Raw genomic sequence first — 17354 nt, forward strand, 5'->3', positions numbered from 1 at the left:
AGCCGAACACGCCCGAGTTAAGTAGTTACAAAAATCACTACTTTCAATTTGACTCGAAACTAGTGACGCCGTTACATATCTCGTCACAGGTTATTGTAACTAGTGACGTGAAATAACGCTCACGTCTATTAGACAGTTCAATTTGACATTTAGTGAAAAGTGAGATTCGGCTAGGTTATTTTTGTTTTGCCAAACCTAATTTTAATTTCTTATAATGGCATCTGATTCCAACATTAAAAAGGGCAAGGCTTTGCAAGGCCAGTCTCGTGAAATCATTTATAACGTCTATAAATATTTCCTGAATGAAGCTGAATTATTTAAATCGAACAGAGAAAGCAACTATTTCAAAAAGATACAAGACCGAGTAGCTGAAGCTACGGGAGTCTCAAGAAGGACTTTAAATCGAATTTTAAACGAGATTGCTAAAGAAGATGGGATATCACCAAAGTTTGTCACTCCAAAAAGGGGAAAAAAGAAAAAAGTAGAGAAAATACCTAATCCGCCTTGAAATATATAAGACTGGTGACATTCGGAAAAAAATGTGAACTAATATTGTCATTTTGGGAGCGTTTACAGTTGACCGCTTCGTGAATTTCGTATGGTTTTTGTTGAATTCCGTGAAAAATAACGCGCAAAAACTGTTCAAGAGTAGTGCTAGAGAACTTGTTTTTAAAGACAAGCAGATTTTTTAGTAATAAGAGGAACAGTTTGACACCTGTCAATTGCGAATGGTAAATATTACCATTACTAAAAAAAACTGCCTTGTAACAAAACATGTATATTTTTAAAATAAAATATCCATCGTAACTGATGACGTTTTTGTTTTAATAACCTTGAATTGGCTTTTGATAGGATTGTTTTTGCCTCCATCTCGGAATAAATGTTGTGGGCATTTAATGAAGGAAGCATAGCTTATAGGGAATACCGGGCGAAATTGCTGAAATGGCGGGAAACTATCCCTCCCATAGAGACAAAGATTGCATTTCTAAAACGAGATATTCAGGTATATTTGGTCCTTCATTTCTACTCTGATAACAAATGAACATATAGTCATAGTTTTTCCGAGAGATAAAATAGAGTAGCAGTAGAGATAAAGTCTTGGACATAATAAAAAATGTTACTTCAACCTGTAGGCTGTACGTAAGTATGTTTTTAAATTATAATCGACTACTACTTAAAAACCTAAACAGGGCATAATTTTGCTCTTTTAATGTTAAATCTTGATTTGTAATTTGTATGCAACGGAAAAAAATTGCTTAAAATTGGGGAAGTATTTGATTACTGATAGCCCTGTCATCTCTAACTCGCTCCCCCGTCAATGTCAAAAACACTAACCACAGACAATGGCGTTTTAACAAATGGAGGGAAAATTAAAATATTATGGTAGTTAAAATTATATTTAGCTTCTCAAAGTGAGGGTCCCGGACGTTAATTTGGTTTGTATAATTATTTTATCGAAAACAGGATGAAGCATATTTAAATATGATTTAAAATGTTTAAAGAAGTATTTACTGATACGATATTGTGTACATTTTCTTGTAAATCTTTAAAATGACAATTGGAATTTTATTTACTTTTTATTTCAATGTAATGTCATGAAAGCTGTGTAGGATATGACATGCGTTATAGAATAATGTTGCTCAGAAAAATTACCTAAGTTTTACAATCGACATCTTTTAGACTTGAATTTACAGTTTTTAATATGGATCTTATATGGTCAAAAGATAGATTACTTAAAATATTCAGCACGGTAAATTATTTCAGCTGTTTGTAGTTCGTAGCTCGTTTTCAAATCAAAGCTATCTACATCACAGTTTTCCCACGACAAGATAGTTGTTCTTGAAATACTCAAATAAAAAACAAACAAATAAAACAACTGACGAGTTCAGGACAGATATTAAAAAAAATATTTTAATATTTCGACGCAACATTGTGATTCAGGATAATGGTATGTTGTACCCAAAATTCGCTAGCTGTCTCGGTTAAAATTTACTATTCAAGGCAACAGTTTTCTCAACTTCAAACATCTGCTCTGAACAATAACCTGAGCCACTGTCAAGCTTTTGCTATAATAATTCTTGTTCTGTATTGACTAAGGAATCGGTGATGGTCCATGCGAACGCGACGGGGGACTGCGGGTCGGTGCCCGTTCTGTGTTGCCATTTGTGCGGTGGCGACAGCGATTTGCGCCGCTTCAGGGGCACCTACAACTGGAATGGTATAGAGGAACAGTACGATCTGATGCTCAACGAGTGCTTTGGCGTTGAAGTGAGTGTTTTTCTTTTTAAATTTAATTAAAGAGTCGAAGCCTGACCAATCTCTGGTTCAAAACAGTTGCTAAAACCAGTACAATTGTAAAAATTTGTTAAATGGTCATATAGACCATATATTTGTACGAGATGGAATTACATACTTAACACAAACAACGAGTTGTTTGTTTTTAAACTTTGAAAACTTCAGCAAGGTGTTGGTGCATTGTATGTTTACGTTTGCATTTATTTCAGGTACCAAGATTAGACTGCATGATATGTGAAAATTGTATTCATCAATTACGAAACGCGAAAAGATTTAGGAATATGGTGAACGCTGCTTTTGTGAAGCCACAAAGCGAAAGTAAGTGATAAATTTAAAAACCATGTCTCTATTGACATCACATAGACAAGTAAGATTGAATGTGGATGGCTACAATGGTATACGAAGACCGAAGAAAGTATGGATGGATTGTATGAAAAAGGATATGCGTAAGAAAGGAGTGAATTCAGATATGACGGCAGATAGAGATGTATGGAGCAGCACATACTGTGCCGACCCTCCGTAGGGACTAGAGCAGGTTGATGATGATTACCTTCTTATTTCTAACTTCATGATTTCCAACAGGTCAAATGAGTAACGGCTCAAAAACAACATTTCATAAAATGTTCTCAAATACAAAATTCGACAGTGAATTTATCTGTCCAAAAAAAGAAACAACGAAAGATTCAAAGCCCAAATCGACCACAGATCATGATAAGAAACGCCCCGAGAAACGACGATATATCGAAACGAACGTTAAAACTAAGAAAGCCAACGTATCTTGTAGTGTTTGTAATCAACGTTACCCAATGATCGTCCCGTTTGAGGGCGTCAAGAAATTTATATGTTCTCGATGCAAGAAAAACGCCGAAACTTATGGCGTTTGTAAAAAATGTAATATGAGGTTACCCATGAGCCAAATGTCAGAACACATGAAGACGCACGCCAAAACAAAATTAAAAGGAAGAAACAAGTAAGGCTTTTTTATTTTACTTTTAAAATGCGGCACAATAATGTTTTGACAGATGACACATGATAGGGATGTGAATCAATTAATCGGAAAATACAGATAAAAGATCTGTATTTTTTAAAATATTCATTTATTATTGTTAATACATTAATTATATACAATTGTCACGTTAAACCTTTACAGTAATAATTTTTTTACACAGATTATCAACAGGAGCTAAAATAATGCCATCTCTATCGAAAACAGACAACTTATCAAGAACACAGACATACGTGAAGTATCCAAAAAAATATCAATGCAGTCATTGCCCGAAGAAGTACATTGTGCCGAAACATCTTGCACATCATATAAATACTGTTCATGGCGAGATTTTGGACTGCACATGCACTGTATGCGGCAAGGATTTGAAAACTAGGGAGTTATTGGACAAACATATGAGATCGCACACGGGCCAGCCGATATTCCAATGTCAGAAATGTATGAAAATATTCAAAAGCCAACGCAGTCTTCAATCACATTTTTTGACACATCAAAAATGTTAGATGTTGTCTATGGTCTCGCAGCGGTAAAAGTTTGAAATTACAGCCGTATGGGCGTTGTTGACGAAATTTGGATGTTGGAAGCAATTATTCCTAGAATAACGAACCATTAATTTTGACAGACATTTATTTTTTATCAACTTATACAAATTAGAAATCGCTTCTTAAAATATTCAAAAGTACCCATACTTAATTTGTGATCTTGTTTAAAATAGTGTTTCGTGAATAAACAACATGTGCACGGAATAATATTTGAAATGCGATCCCAAATTTCAAATGGTGTGGCGTATTTTTAATTTTAGAAACGAAGCGAAATCAATCCCTTTTAGGGTTAAATTGTTTGTCGAATCTGTTTGAATAAATTTGATTTGTGACATAAGAGTTTTATTTTTAAAACTAAAATAACATTAGATATATTTTTTTCTTAACAGCCAGTTTAGGCAAACTTGGAGCATGTCTTTCTCGCTGGTTGGGGCGCGATGCGAAGAGCCGCTACAGAACTTTTGGTAGACGAAAGTTCTTTTCTCAGTCGAATAATGTCGTTCTCAGCCTGCCGTTTACGCTGGAAATACACTGATGGATTTTATTACTCTTACCAACTAAATAATAGTGATATGTTATATTCGAACGTCTGATGTTAGAAAATAACCTAAAATTACACACAATATCCTACTCTACCCAAAGTAAAGTAAAAGTTCAATTTTGGTAATGCGTGCGCACATCTTTGTCTATACTTTTCGGTGGATTCAGGTCACGCTTGCTCGTTTGCCTCCTCGTATTATAAAAAAAAAACTATCGCATAACTGATGTTCGACTGTTTTGTAGCCTCAACTGTTTTGTACAACTAAAAATCGAGTAGTGTTCGCACCTGCATATGAGCTGTAACAAAGCAAGATTAAACAGTTGTGCGATAGTTTTGTTTCAGAGCGCACGCTCTTAGAAAGGGAAATCGGGTTTCCGATTCGTAGGTTCACATTGCACATCCCTAACCGCAATGCAATGATAGCTGTCAAAACTTACTTTCAATCTGGGAAACACAAAAGGCATTTTTTTCTTTTTTTTATGTGGCCTATTATAAGTATTTAAAAACACATTTATAGTTTGTCTAAATAAGATAGATTAGTTTGATAAATGACGCATATGAAGTATCGAATTCAATTTGTATGAAGGTAAATGCCATACTTAATGGACAGGTATCGTGCTGACGAAACAAACACGCAGCGAACAAAATTATGAACTATCGATGTTCGCTTTAAATAATTATCGAACTCAACTAAAATTATTATTTGTTTATTAACTAAGGTAGAGGACAATTCTAGTATTGATTATAGCGAAGAGAATTTAGCGATGACAGAAATAATAGCGAAATGCAATTCGATTACGTACGGATGTAGTAGTAACAAAGATTTATTTACTCCCATTATTTGTAATGGTCATTATTATTTAAAAAAAACAGTGTTTTTTTTATTTATAAGTTATAACTACGAATCTATCGATTCCAACTTTTATAAAATAAAAATCGAAAATCGATAAGTTTCATGAGTGATTTTACACAACCCATCCCTACTAAAATCATTATTAATTCATACCTTTAATTCGTTAGCCAATCTGGCCTCCACTTGAGCGACTCGCTGTCTCAAATCAGCGATATCACGCATCAATCTTGCAGCCGCTAATTTATTATCTGCCTAAAAACGATAAAATAAAAATAAAAACACTTCCTATGTGAATTTTCACAACCGAAACACCTACATTTATAAATTGTACTTCATTATCTATGTTTTAGCAATGAGGATTTGGTACTTACTATTTTGGATGGAGCATTTTTCGCTACATTCCGACTGACGATGTTAGGCAATTCCGTCACGGAACACGGCGTGAACAGCTGTTCTGGTGGCATCTTGGTAACGCCCTGAATAGCCTGGAAACCGTATTTTTTTTAATTAACAACATTCTAATTTTAAAAAGTCTGAACGGATGCCGGATTCAATTTAAAAGTTAAACCATAGACAAAATACAATTTCTTTTAAATCACGTTAATCCTAAAATATTTCAGTAAAAACTCTTTTTACACATAAGAATATAACATCAGCTATCTTCATTTTATTATATCACATCACTTTATCACACGATGTTCACAAAATAATTAAAAAACGTAAATGTAATGGCCGCCATGTATGGGATTTGACGTTTATACCTGTGCGACAGCGTTCCTTGCGTGCTGCACGTGGTGAGCCTCTTCTCTCTCCAGGTGTCGCTTCAAATGCTCTATCTCAGATATTATGCTGAATTTCTCCTTTTCCAGTCTTTGATTTGCGTTTTTCAAAGCCTGTTCAGGATAATGACTTTGTAGAGTTATCTTTGGTTTAAAATTAACAGTTTCGAATTCGTTATATTGATAATTGATAGAATTTTCACAGAGGTAATATTTTTTTCATCAGAAAGTATGTTTTAATTTCTTAGTCGAAGTATACACGATATGTAATAAAATCATTATTAATCAATAGTGAAAAATGTATAATTATTTACTATTTTGTTTTATTAATTTAACAATAGATGGCGTTATTTTCGATTTTAAAATAAATCAATCAAAATAGGTTATGTATAATGTAATCAACAGATCTTAATAACTATATAGGAAGTTTTATTTTTTATTCTTCTGTTTTAAAATGTATTTTAAATGTTACTTTAAATGTAATAACCTTCATTTTCTCCTTCTTTTCTAGATGACATTCTTCTACTCTTCTCTTGAGCTTTCTTTTCAGTTCTTCTAGAAGGCCAGTGAGCGTCGCGCGGTTATTTTCAAGGTCAGCTCGTTGCTGTACTATTTGATTTATTGAAGTTAAGAGTTTGATTCCTGAAAATTATTTAATTCTATTAAATATACAATATTACATACTATCTGTTTATTTTATTTATTTATGGATAACTTATAGCTAACTTATAAAAAAAGAAACAATAAACTGAAGACCAATTACAAGTTATCGCAGATAGTTACAAATATAGATTATAATGGAATTAACTTCTTGCTCGTGATTTCGCCCTCGCAAGGGCGGATCCTGCTTTGGCTTCAGGGGGGGGGGGGTCACATAGTCGTGGTCAAGTCGAGAGCTTGACAAAATTAAATATATTTTGTCAAGCTCTTGACCAATCAGCTCAAGGGATGTCATGACCCCCCTCTGTATCCGCCGTTGCGCCCTCGTGGAATTCAAAAATAGCAAAAACATAGCTTATGTTACTGATAACGTAGCTTTTTAATGGTGAAAGAATTTCTCTACTCCGCACAATAAGTTTTCATTTATTTCAATACATACAAAAATAAATGTTTCCCCTTTATGATATCAGTATAGATAAATCAATCTTATTTCGTGACATATTCTACAAAGTTTTTGAATACACTACATACTCTGTTCGTTAAATCGGAACCGTTGTGCGGCCGGCTGGTAGTGACAGGCATCAGGACTGTGAGCGCCGGAGTCAGGACCAGGGTAGCTCCCGCTGTATGGGCTACTCGACTCTGTGGAATCCTGGAATATTATGTCACTTAAAGAAGCTTTAAGAAGAATACTTAAATTATATTGTACTAGCTTTCGCCCGCGACCCTGTCATGGGATTTAAAAAAAACTAAACAGCCCATGTGTTCTTCCAGATTGTACTCTACATTTATGCCAAATTTCATCGAGATCCGTTCAACCTTTTATGCTACAAAAACACACTAACATACACGTGAAAACCTCAACCTCTAGTCGGTCGACAAGACTGGTAACTGGACTCCAATTATACGGTGTCTTTTAATTCTTTTGCACACAATACCGGTTTTAGTGCAACTATAGTGTTATAGCGTAGACGCTCCCACAAGGGAGAGACTACTACGGCACTCTACTTTACTATGTTTTGGGGCGGAAGTTAAAAGGCTGTTATTTACGCCCCTTTCCGTCAAGCCTGTCTGTCCGCCCTGGGCACAATTATGCCCGGTAACATCGGCACTGATAACACGAGATAAAAGTTGCCCTTGTGTCTACGGAGAGCACAATATCTGCTTCCATACATCTATCAGCTCATATCTGAAAAACTCCCTTAAGCATATTTTTCACACAATACATACTTTCTTCGGTCTCCTACCTATGTATGCTAACATTCAATCTTAATACTTAAAATAAGAAGATAAAAGCTACTAACTAGAGATTTGTATCTTGGTAATTCATCACTGGAGAACCTTACACTATGGCTTCGCGGTAACCGCGGCACGTTCTGCTGTAGTACTTTTAATGCCATATTACCGGCTTCCCTTCCCAGCTTCTAGAATATAGAACAATAGAATAAATAACTAGCTTCTGTTTTACCATGTAAGTTCACTACTTATATTGAAGCGTTGTCCTTGTTTTATTCAAGCAGAATGAAAGGGATGACTGTATGAAGTAGATGCCAGCTTCCCTTTCCGACTTCTAGGAAATAAGAATAAGTGACTTGTTTCTGTTCTAACCCGAATGTTTACTACTTATGCTGAAGTGTTGTCCTTGTTTTTATGATAAAGAATGTAAAGAATAACAATATGTAATAATGCAGTTAAAATCTGCTAAATTTAAAACCTTTTAAACCCCAGAAAAAACACGACTTTCTATAACTGACAACCCCAGAAAGGTATCAACTACATTATATTTTTTTAATCATTATCATCATCAGCTTGCTATATATCCCAAAGAAAAATTTTAAGTCTACCCTAAATAAGGGGTGATAACGCGTAGTCAAGTTTCCTTTTCATTATCTTTACTAGTGATTTTGAAAGATCCGGAAAAACAATGGTTCACAAGTTGAAGAAGCAAATGAAGGTGCACCGAAACTATTAACATGTTACAAATGTTAGGAAATTTCAGATCTAAACGTTAAAAATATAGCAAGTTTTGTATTTTAACAGGACGTCAATATTACGCGTTAATTAGGTATTTATTAAAACAGAAGAATCAAGAATACTCACCAAAAGGGCTTGCGGCCTGCACAATGACTCCGCCTTTTCTACGGCAATTTCGCCGTTTAGTTTTCGTACTGTAACCGAGTTACAGGGTGATCTGATCCAGAGTATTTCTTTTATCTTCCAGTCAAATAACTTTGTATAAGAACATATCATCTCTCCCTCTTGTTCTCTGTGAAAAAATTGAGACAAACTATTTTATGACGTGTTACGGCATAAAAAACCAACAGTTCAATTTACATACTACACTAATTTTGTTAGAAACTTTAATATAAGAGTGTATATTAATACTGTGTTCGGGTATACTGTCTCTTCAATATATTGAAATGTAAAAAGGAACATCCTGTGCACTCTAACAAGCCGTACTTGGTACGGTCGAGCGTGCATCGTAAAAAATGAAATCACAACAACCACAGCATTTCGCCAATGATCTGCCATCGGAATGGTATTGTGTAACATAGAACCATTTCAATAGAACAATTAAATTTGAATTTAGTGTATTTCTTATCTTGTATTCATTGTTTTAGCTGTTATAACGAAAAAGATAAGTAAGGCGCGTTGGGATATTTTATGTAATTTCGTCTCTCAGCTAACTAGCTTGGTAATTTTGATGTGTCTTTTCTCATTCTACCTGTTATGTATAGTTTTTAATTAAAGGCTATTTTTAAAAATGTCTGTTGATATATGGTATAACGCCATCCTTTTTGACAGTGGTTCAGTTAGAATTTCGTTACTACAGCGCAACACGCGACCGATGTCACGCACTGAAAGATCGACAAACCGAAAAGTTCGCTGTACTTTTGTTTACATAGTAATGTAAAGTTTTTATTTACTTATCAATATTATTTACGCCGTAAAAACGATTATAATTTTCTGATAGTACTAAAAGAAAGTGATTCTTTGAAACAACGCCATCTATTTAATCGTTATAGCAAAATTAAAACTAATGAGTATTTTTTAAATTTCAGTTAAATATAAATAAACGTTAGAACCAAAAAGAATAGTAATTTAAATGGAAAAATATGATTAATGTAAAAAAAACGATTATTTTAAAATAGCAATAAAAATAAAAAGCCAACGTCACGCGGTGTTCCCAGGCGGTCACCCATCCAAGTACTGACCGCGCCCAATGTTGCTTAACTTCGGTGATCGGACGAGAACCGGTGTATTCAACATGGTATGGACGTTGGCAACAGCAGTCTTGAATTTAATCAAGTTATTTGAACAAAGTTTTTTCATAAAAAAATAATAAACCTTCACATTTTTTATTTCAAATGCAATAATTACATTCTCAAGATTACTAGTGGTCCTGTTTGTTTTTACATTTTATTTCTGTGTATTTTTATATATTTTCAAGTCGCAATAAAAAACCTTATTAGTTTGTCTATTCTTTCTTTAACATATTACTAGCCTACTATAATAAAGAGGAAAGATTTTGATTGTACAAAGAAAACTCAAAAACTATTAAATGAAATTCCAAAACTTTGTACCGAAAGAAAACATCACTAAGTAACTATTTTGCGCCGATTAAGTCGTTAGCAAAATCTTACTAAAAGCATTAATGCGAAAGTTTGGACGGATGGTAGTTAGTCCAAACCAATACGTTAGGGTTCTTTAAGAAGCGAGCCTATCATTTCCTCAAAGGCAACGCTTCTGTAGTTCCTCTGGTGTTGCGGATGTCTGGGCGTCGTTGACCACCTTGGTATTCTCGCCGCTCGTTTGCCCCCTTGATTATAAAAAAAAGTCTAACCTAAACTGCTCAACAGATCTCGATGACATACGATATAGAACATCTGAAAGACCACAAACTGATTTCTAAGTTTTTTAAATTCCTCGCTGACGGAGTCGTGACAAAGGTAATCGAATACATTTATAAGGGTAACATCTATACTATTATAATAAAGCGTAAACACACACTTCTTTGTTGCCTAAGATGTCAGCAATAACAGCATCATCACCAGCTCACTATACGTCCCCACCGAGGGGCTCGGAGCCTACCCTAATAAGGGGTGACTAGGCCATAGTCAACCACGCTGGCCAAGTGCGGGTTGGTTGACTTCACACATATTTTTGAATTTCTTCGCCGATATGTGCAGGTTGCATCACGATGTTTTCCTTCACCGTAATAACGTCGGGTAAATTATGTACATATGAAAATTCGAAAAATCACAAAAATCACATTGGTACACGGCGGGATTCGAACCCAAGACCTGTAGATTACAAGTCAAGTGTTCAAACCACTGAGCCACCGAAGCTCTATTAAGCTCTAATAACAGCATATTTTTGAATAATTCTGTTTCATAAGAAGCCCTACACTTACGTCACACTTTAGGCTAAATGTTTTCACGCTATTAAACTTAGGAGGTAAATATTTTGGATAAAAACCCTAATGTGCGAAAGAGACCGTAAGTTGCTGCCGACAACGAAGCAAGATTGCCAAGTTTTGTCATGTCATGTTATTTTAACATTTGCAATTGACAATTTGACAAATGTAAACAATAAAATAAAATTTTCATAATTCTATGCGGATGAAGTCGCAAGGGTACAGCTAGTTTACTATAATAAAAACTCCAAATAGGTTTTTATATATAATTTTATTAGGTTTATTCGTTCTCCTGGCTGCGAAGACGGGCGGCAGCGTTAGTCACTCTAATGCTTAACTGTTGGGCGCGCTCTACGATCGTCTTCCGCTTCTTGGATGAGACACCATGAGCAATCTCCGCGCAATACTTCCTGTTCTGCATCATCAGGATCTCCAGCTCACGGACATTGTGGACCAGCACCTGAAGGTTTTATAACATTAGAAAGCTGCAAAAGAGGCACAAAATAGCTAAAATGCCAAAGCAACTATCTATACAGTCTTAAATGTAAAAATTGCCATCTGTAATAGGCGATCCATCATAGGTAGGGGATATTTTCCCATCCTATGCTTCCTTTATTGAATCCACTTCTCTTTATAAGTGTGGGAAGGGAAAGGGACTTAAATTAGTGTACTGCATGCAACCCCTAGACAACCTAGATTTACATCATTCCTGTCTTTTTCTTCTTGCCTGATTTTGTTTAATATTTTATGCAAAAGGAGTAAGCAGATCTATTCATGCAACAAATGTTCATACAGCTGGCATCTTCTGATATTAACTTTTTTTATTAAATAAGGCCAGATAACGCTAACTACCTCCTATAGACCTAGTCTAGAATGTCGCCAGGCGATCCTTGTATGGCACTTGTATCTGCACTTGGCCAGCATGGTTGACTATGGCCTAGTCACCTCATATTATGGTAGGTTCCGTGCCACTCAGTGGGGACGTATAGTGAGCTGGTGATGATGATGATGCCTTGTATGCCCAAAAAAATTGTGGTATTTTAGTATTGTAACTGTTATTAACAAACCTTACGGAAACCATTGGGTAGCATATGACGAGTCTTTTTGTTGGATCCGTAACCGATGCTTGGCATCAAGTATTGACCCTTGAAACGCCTGCGCACTCTGTTGTCAATACCTGTAGAACAAATATTAACACTGTCATATGTATAATACTTTCTAAAATAGTTTATTTGATATGTTCTTATTAATTATATATCTAGTTCTTTTTGTATATAAAATCTATAAAAAGTACTGTTTATTTTTTACAACTAGCTTTTGCTCCGACTTTGTCCCTGTGACATTGAAAAATCTATACTGATATTAGAAAGATTTGTATTTCCTATGTTATGAAATAACTTAACTAATGGGCAGATTTCAAAAATTCTTATTTTTTTAATGTGATAGACCAATGGCCTATGTTACTCACTGATACTATAGCTTTTTTAATGGCACAAGAATTTTTAAAATCGACCCAGTAGTTTTTTGAGTTATTTCAATTCATACAAAAATACAAATCTTTCATCTTTATATTAGTTTAGATTAATTATTGGGTCAAAATCCAGGTATTATACCTTGTTCATACTCGGACAGTAAGGAAGGCCAAGTGTAGGTTTTATGGACTCACTGGCCAGTTAGTATTCACATTATACCCGTTTAGTTATAAATTACTATTGTTCAAGTATACTGGCAAGTATGAACAAGGGTTTAGCGTGTTTACATTTCACGAAACATTTTCAAGTATTTATAATGTCACCATCAATATGACCAAATTACGATATGTGGGTAATCCGGAATAGGGTTTGATGGTTTTGTTATAGCAAGGTAACAAATTGTGAGATCATATCAATAATGAAAAACACAGAGTGCCCTTGCATATTAAAAGATAACCTATAAATTTAAGTAAAAAAATTAAACAAGGTAAATTAATTTTAATAAATACGAAGATATTCAAACTACAAAGTGATCGTCTTTTTTTAGTGAAGATGCTCAGGTGTATTATATAGGTTATAGAAACGTGAGTATTTTCTGGTTAAAATATTAACTTACCTCTAGGTTTACGCCAGTTGCGTTTAAGTTTATCATAGCGATCGGATTGATGTCTAATAAACCGTTTCGTCCTCTTCTTGACGATTGTTGGTCTGTATACAGGTCTGATAGCCATTTTGATTGTTTCTTTTGAGAAACGCGGCGGTGAACCACGCGGTGACACGGCCGCACGAAAAGGAAGAGGTAATAGACAAGAACAGACATTGTTAGAACTTTGTCTGTTTTCTTTGCCGGTGTTGGAATATTTTGTCTATGGCTTTTTTTTTTGCAAATGACAAAGTTAATAAACAAAATAGGAAACGTCCTTATTTTACGTCAAGAGATATCATTTTCAAACAAAGGAATACTTTTAAAATACAGAGTATTTTTTTGTTACTTTTACGAGTTACGAACTGCTTTTTTGCGATGATTTTTTTCACCATACTTTAAAGTAATTTCATCATCAATAGCAAATAAGTAGCAAAAGAAATAAAACACCTCATTGGCTAGGTATTGGTAAAGTTAAAAATATTTACAGTAAAAAAAAGTTTTAACAAAACTATTTGAAAACTTTTTAATAACCTGTAAAAGTGTCGTAGACAACATTTTATGACAGTTTAGTTAATTGGCTGCTCGTAAATGAGAACAAACTAATTTCTCTATGCCACAGACGCCAAATGTCGCCATCGATCAATGACGTTTTGTGAAGTTGAATTTATTGATATAAAGCGTTAATGTAAATAATAAACAATTCCAACATAAACGTCGGCTTCCAGTCGATATGTATGCCAAGGGCAAAGGCTCTACAGTGCCTTCGGACGCTCAAGCTCGTGAGAAGTTGGCACTTTATGTGTACGAGTACTTGCTACACGTTGGGGCGCAGAAAGCGGCACAGACATTTCTCTCCGAAATACGATGGGAAAAGAATATAACCCTCGGAGAACCCCCAGGGTTCTTGCATTCGTGGTGGTGCGTGTTTTGGGATCTGTATTGCGCGGCGCCTGAGAGACGAGACTCGTGCGAACACTCATCAGAGGCGAAGGCTTTCCATGACTATGGTTTTGTTAATTCCGGGTACGGAGTGAATGGAATAGGTCACAACGCAGGACCGGCGCCACCTAATGACGGTACGATGCTTATATACGCTTATTAACATAAGAATAGCACCGATAACTTACGAACGCAATGTATGTAACTTTTCTAGGACATTAGATATTCTTATCTCTGTGTGTAAATAGTAACTATAGTGAAATCTTGTAACGCAAACTTTGACAATGTAATCATGATGATTCTAATCAATTTTTAGCTCTTTTTATAATTCTGTGACAATTGTTTACTTTGTAATATCAAAAAATTACTATTTTATACCTCTGTTTTGTAACAATTCTTCAAAATAGATATATATAGCTATTTACTAGATTTCTAATCATTGAATAACAAGAATAGCAGTTATTACAACATTAATGGCTCCTATGTAAACTAGCATAAGTCACGATTTTGCAATTTACACCTTGCATATGTTTTTTAAATTTACTTTATTATTAGAATTAAAAAGAATTCTATATTTTGTTTTTCTACAATATATTCATGTTTAATTATTAATGTTATTTTAAGCTTTGTTTAGTAAAATTTGCATACTTTTTTTTATCTTGTATAAACCAGCGCTTGACCACTATCCCACCTAGACCAAAGAAAAGATCTGGTTGAAGGATGGTATGTGCTAGTTTAGTAAGTACTGATTCACACTGCTCTTGAAACCTACCTACCTACCCTACTTTACAAATGATAGTTTATTTAGGAGCCATTGGTTTGTAGACCAACAAACTTGTCTAAAAGTCAATACCACTGAATTAGAGTACCTTATTTCAACCTTCTATAAATAAAAAACTGATATTACTGTGAAATCTTATGTTCTTGATGGTATAACCAAAACAATATGACTTAGGGTCCTTCAAGAAGTTAATTACCTCTTTAAAGATTGGCAACACCGACATTTTCATTGTAGATGATCGCAGTGTCCCTGCACTTGTTTGATTTTCTTTATCAACTTTTATTTGCCCACTATTAGATCTATGCCTTCACATGTAAAACACTAGATTTTGCAACTCAAATCAAATGGAATTAAAAAAAAACAAAAGTGAGTTACTTATATGTTCGTCCAGACTGTCCTCTACATCTATACCAAATTTCATTGAAATCCGTTCAGCCGTTTATGCTGCAAACTGTAACAAACATCCCTCTAGCAATCTAAATTTTCACTATAGTATAATAGTACTGTATAGTAGAACCTTGATAAGTTAAAGTCCAAGGGAAACACAAAATACTTTAAGTTATAGAGGTTTTAAGTTATCAAGGGTCTATGTTGTAGAGGTTTTGGGCTCCGACGGGAAGGGAATATATTATTTTTTGAAGTTATTGAGGTTTGAGTTACCGAGGTTTTACTTTATTAGTATGATTATTGTACAATCAGCTGTTTAAACATTTATCAGGTTTTTTTTTTATATAATAAGGTGGCAAACGAGCAAGCGGCCACCTGAAACCGCCAAAATGGCGAAGCGACCGCTGCCCATAGACATCCGCAATTGCAGATGCGTTGCCTACCTTTATACGACAGAGTAGGAGACGCACATAAAGAGGATATTTCCCCTTCCTATGCATCTCCTCCACCGTCAAATCCACTTCCTCTTCCCAACCTCTACTTAAATGAAAAGAGTGGTAAAGAGAAAGGGACTTAAATTAGGCCTCTGGCAACACACTCATCAGACGAAATACGGAATTGCTTCCATTTCACGCCTGTCTTCTGTGTGGTCGTGGTAATACACCGGGTGTGCCGGTCCATTCGTGCTAAGATGTTAAAGCGGGCACTACTACTGTTAGGAAACTTGTTTCTTTAGTTGGAAAAATACCTATCTATTCTAGTCAAGCATGCATAAGTGCATGAATGTTTTAGGTACTGTAGGGCTATTAAAGTTTCTGTAACATTGTAATGATATAAATGCGAAAGTTTAGATTGATAGATGGATGGATGTTTGTTAGAGTTTGCAGCCTAAACGGATGTACAGATTTCTGTGAAATTTGGTATTGATGTAGTGTGATGTGTCATGCCTGTAGGCATGGATGGAAGCTCATGTAAACTTTTTGGAGCTGACTGTACTACAGCCTTGTTAAATGTTTTGGATTGTATGTTGTTCTCTATCATTTCCAAACCAATACGACTTAGGGTCCTTCAAGAAGCGAGCCTACAATTTCCTCAAAGGCCGGCAACACTTCTGTAGTTCCTCTGGTGTTGCGGATGTCTGGGCGTCGTTGACCACCTTTGTGTTCCCGCCGCTCATTTGCCACCTCCTCATATAAAAAAAAATCTATCACTTATCTTTTTCAGATTTACTTATGTCCCAATAGTAAGTCTACACATTTTTAACAATGTTTCAGGAATGGGAGGCGGCGGTATGCCTCCAGGGTTCTTCCCCAACTCGTCACTGCGACCGTCGCCTCCAGCACCACATCCAGGATCCCAGCCGTCACCGCATGGACCTCAAGCACAGCTGATGGGTACAGGGCAGCCGTTTATAGGGCCGTGGTACTCTGGAGGGCCACGTTCAGGTGTCCGGATGGGGATGGGCAATGATTTTAATGGGCCTCCAGGTATGAACCATTTTTACATAAATAGTTACTGTAAGTTTTGATAGTGGAAATGTTTGTTTAAATTATGTAGTCTGTACTACATATTAAGCTTTTCTTTCAATGTATTTCCATAGTTTGAATGAGTAAACTCAAAAACTACTGATCCAATTTAAATAAATATTTCACCATTACAAAGGTACATAATCATTATAAGTGATAGGATATTGATTACTAGATTTTTAATCCCAAGCGAAGTCGCGAGCAAAAGCTAGTAAATTAAAATATGACAGCTAATAGAGATGTATGGAAGAGCACATAAAGTGCTGACGCTCTGTAGGAACAAGGGCAACTTGATTAACCCTTGAAAGTCTGATTTTTTTAATTACAAAATGTATAAGTGTACCCTTTACTGTGTTTTTTACTAAAAGAGGAAAAAAAGTAAAAAAAGTCAAAACAATATTTTTATATATTTCCATGATATGCTCCTTTTTGTTTTCTAACTTGAAGATTATCAGTCAAAAGTATCTAAACTGACTAATCATATATTTTTTTTTTTTTTTTTTTTTTTAA

The 17354-nt window shown here is 35.1% G+C and overlaps 4 protein-coding genes across 6 annotated transcripts in view; 2 read left to right on the forward strand and 2 right to left on the reverse strand.

Annotated features, from left to right (window-relative positions):
• Positions 1-1595: 1595 nt before the first annotated feature.
• On the forward strand, positions 1596-4175 carry LOC106103908 (zinc finger protein 37 homolog). Of its 2 annotated transcripts, none has more exons than XM_013283823.1 (5): positions 1596-1750; positions 2098-2268; positions 2505-2613; positions 2878-3265; positions 3465-4175. In XM_013283823.1, exons 1-5 carry the CDS (start codon positions 1703-1705, stop codon positions 3802-3804), a joined length of 1056 nt encoding a protein of 351 aa, XP_013139277.1. In that variant the 5' UTR covers positions 1596-1702; the 3' UTR covers positions 3805-4175. The 2 variants fall into 2 exon arrangements, with proteins under 2 accessions (XP_013139277.1, XP_013139278.1); XM_013283824.1 differs by lacking the exon at positions 1596-1750 and adding an exon at positions 1778-1948.
• Positions 4176-4224: 49 nt separating this feature from the next.
• LOC106103909 lies at positions 4225-7322 on the reverse strand. Its single transcript, XM_013283825.1, has 6 exons — positions 7208-7322; positions 6504-6658; positions 5999-6130; positions 5609-5722; positions 5391-5489; positions 4225-4363 (listed from the first exon to the last, which is right to left on the reverse strand). The coding sequence occupies exons 2-6, from the start codon at positions 6507-6509 to the stop codon at positions 4238-4240; spliced, it is 477 nt and encodes a 158-aa protein (XP_013139279.1). The 5' UTR covers positions 6510-6658; positions 7208-7322; the 3' UTR covers positions 4225-4237.
• A 4023-nt stretch (positions 7323-11345) lies between these two features.
• Positions 11346-13368, reverse strand: LOC106103933 (60S ribosomal protein L32). The gene is made up of 3 exons (XM_013283849.1): positions 13182-13368; positions 12161-12270; positions 11346-11553 (listed from the first exon to the last, which is right to left on the reverse strand). Exons 1-3 carry the CDS (start codon positions 13294-13296, stop codon positions 11374-11376), a joined length of 405 nt encoding a protein of 134 aa, XP_013139303.1. The 5' UTR covers positions 13297-13368; the 3' UTR covers positions 11346-11373.
• Positions 13369-13811: 443 nt separating this feature from the next.
• LOC106103920 (single-stranded DNA-binding protein 3) overlaps positions 13812-17354 on the forward strand; it is a 13154-nt gene continuing 9611 nt past the window's right edge. Inside the window, exons 1-2 of one of the 2 annotated variants that reach the window (XM_013283834.1) lie at positions 13812-14287; positions 16593-16805. In XM_013283834.1, coding sequence (XP_013139288.1) covers positions 13942-14287; positions 16593-16805 — 559 coding nt within the window. In that variant the 5' untranslated portion in view covers positions 13812-13941. The remainder of the gene's footprint in view (positions 14288-16592; positions 16806-17354) is intronic. The other variant, XM_013283835.1, reaches the window with a different exon arrangement.

Source organism: Papilio polytes, unplaced genomic scaffold (genome assembly GCF_000836215.1).
Source record: "Papilio polytes unplaced genomic scaffold, Ppol_1.0 DF823693.1, whole genome shotgun sequence".
Taxonomy (NCBI): domain Eukaryota; kingdom Metazoa; phylum Arthropoda; class Insecta; order Lepidoptera; family Papilionidae; genus Papilio; species Papilio polytes.

Excerpts from the sequence above, each read along its gene's own strand:
- LOC106103908 (XM_013283823.1), top strand. The coding sequence starts at position 1,703 with ATGGATCTTATATGGTCAAAAGATAGATTACTTAAAATATTCAGCACG. Across the intron at positions 1,751-2,097 it reads TACTTAAAATATTCAGCACG|GAATCGGTGATGGTCCATGC; the intron begins GTAAATTATTTC and ends GTATTGACTAAG. Across the intron at positions 2,614-2,877 it reads TGTGAAGCCACAAAGCGAAA|GTCAAATGAGTAACGGCTCA; the intron begins GTAAGTGATAAA and ends GATTTCCAACAG.
- LOC106103909 (XM_013283825.1), bottom strand. Across the intron at positions 5,723-5,998 it reads CAAGGAACGCTGTCGCACAG|GCTATTCAGGGCGTTACCAA; the intron begins GTATAAACGTCA and ends TACGGTTTCCAG. Across the intron at positions 4,364-5,390 it reads GATTGGCTAACGAATTAAAG|CGTAAACGGCAGGCTGAGAA; the intron begins GTATGAATTAAT and ends GTGTATTTCCAG.
- LOC106103933 (XM_013283849.1), bottom strand. The coding sequence starts at position 13,296 with ATGGCTATCAGACCTGTATACAGACCAACAATCGTCAAGAAGAGGACG. Across the intron at positions 12,271-13,181 it reads CAACTGGCGTAAACCTAGAG|GTATTGACAACAGAGTGCGC; the intron begins GTAAGTTAATAT and ends TTTGTTCTACAG. Across the intron at positions 11,554-12,160 it reads TACCCAATGGTTTCCGTAAG|GTGCTGGTCCACAATGTCCG; the intron begins GTTTGTTAATAA and ends TAAAACCTTCAG.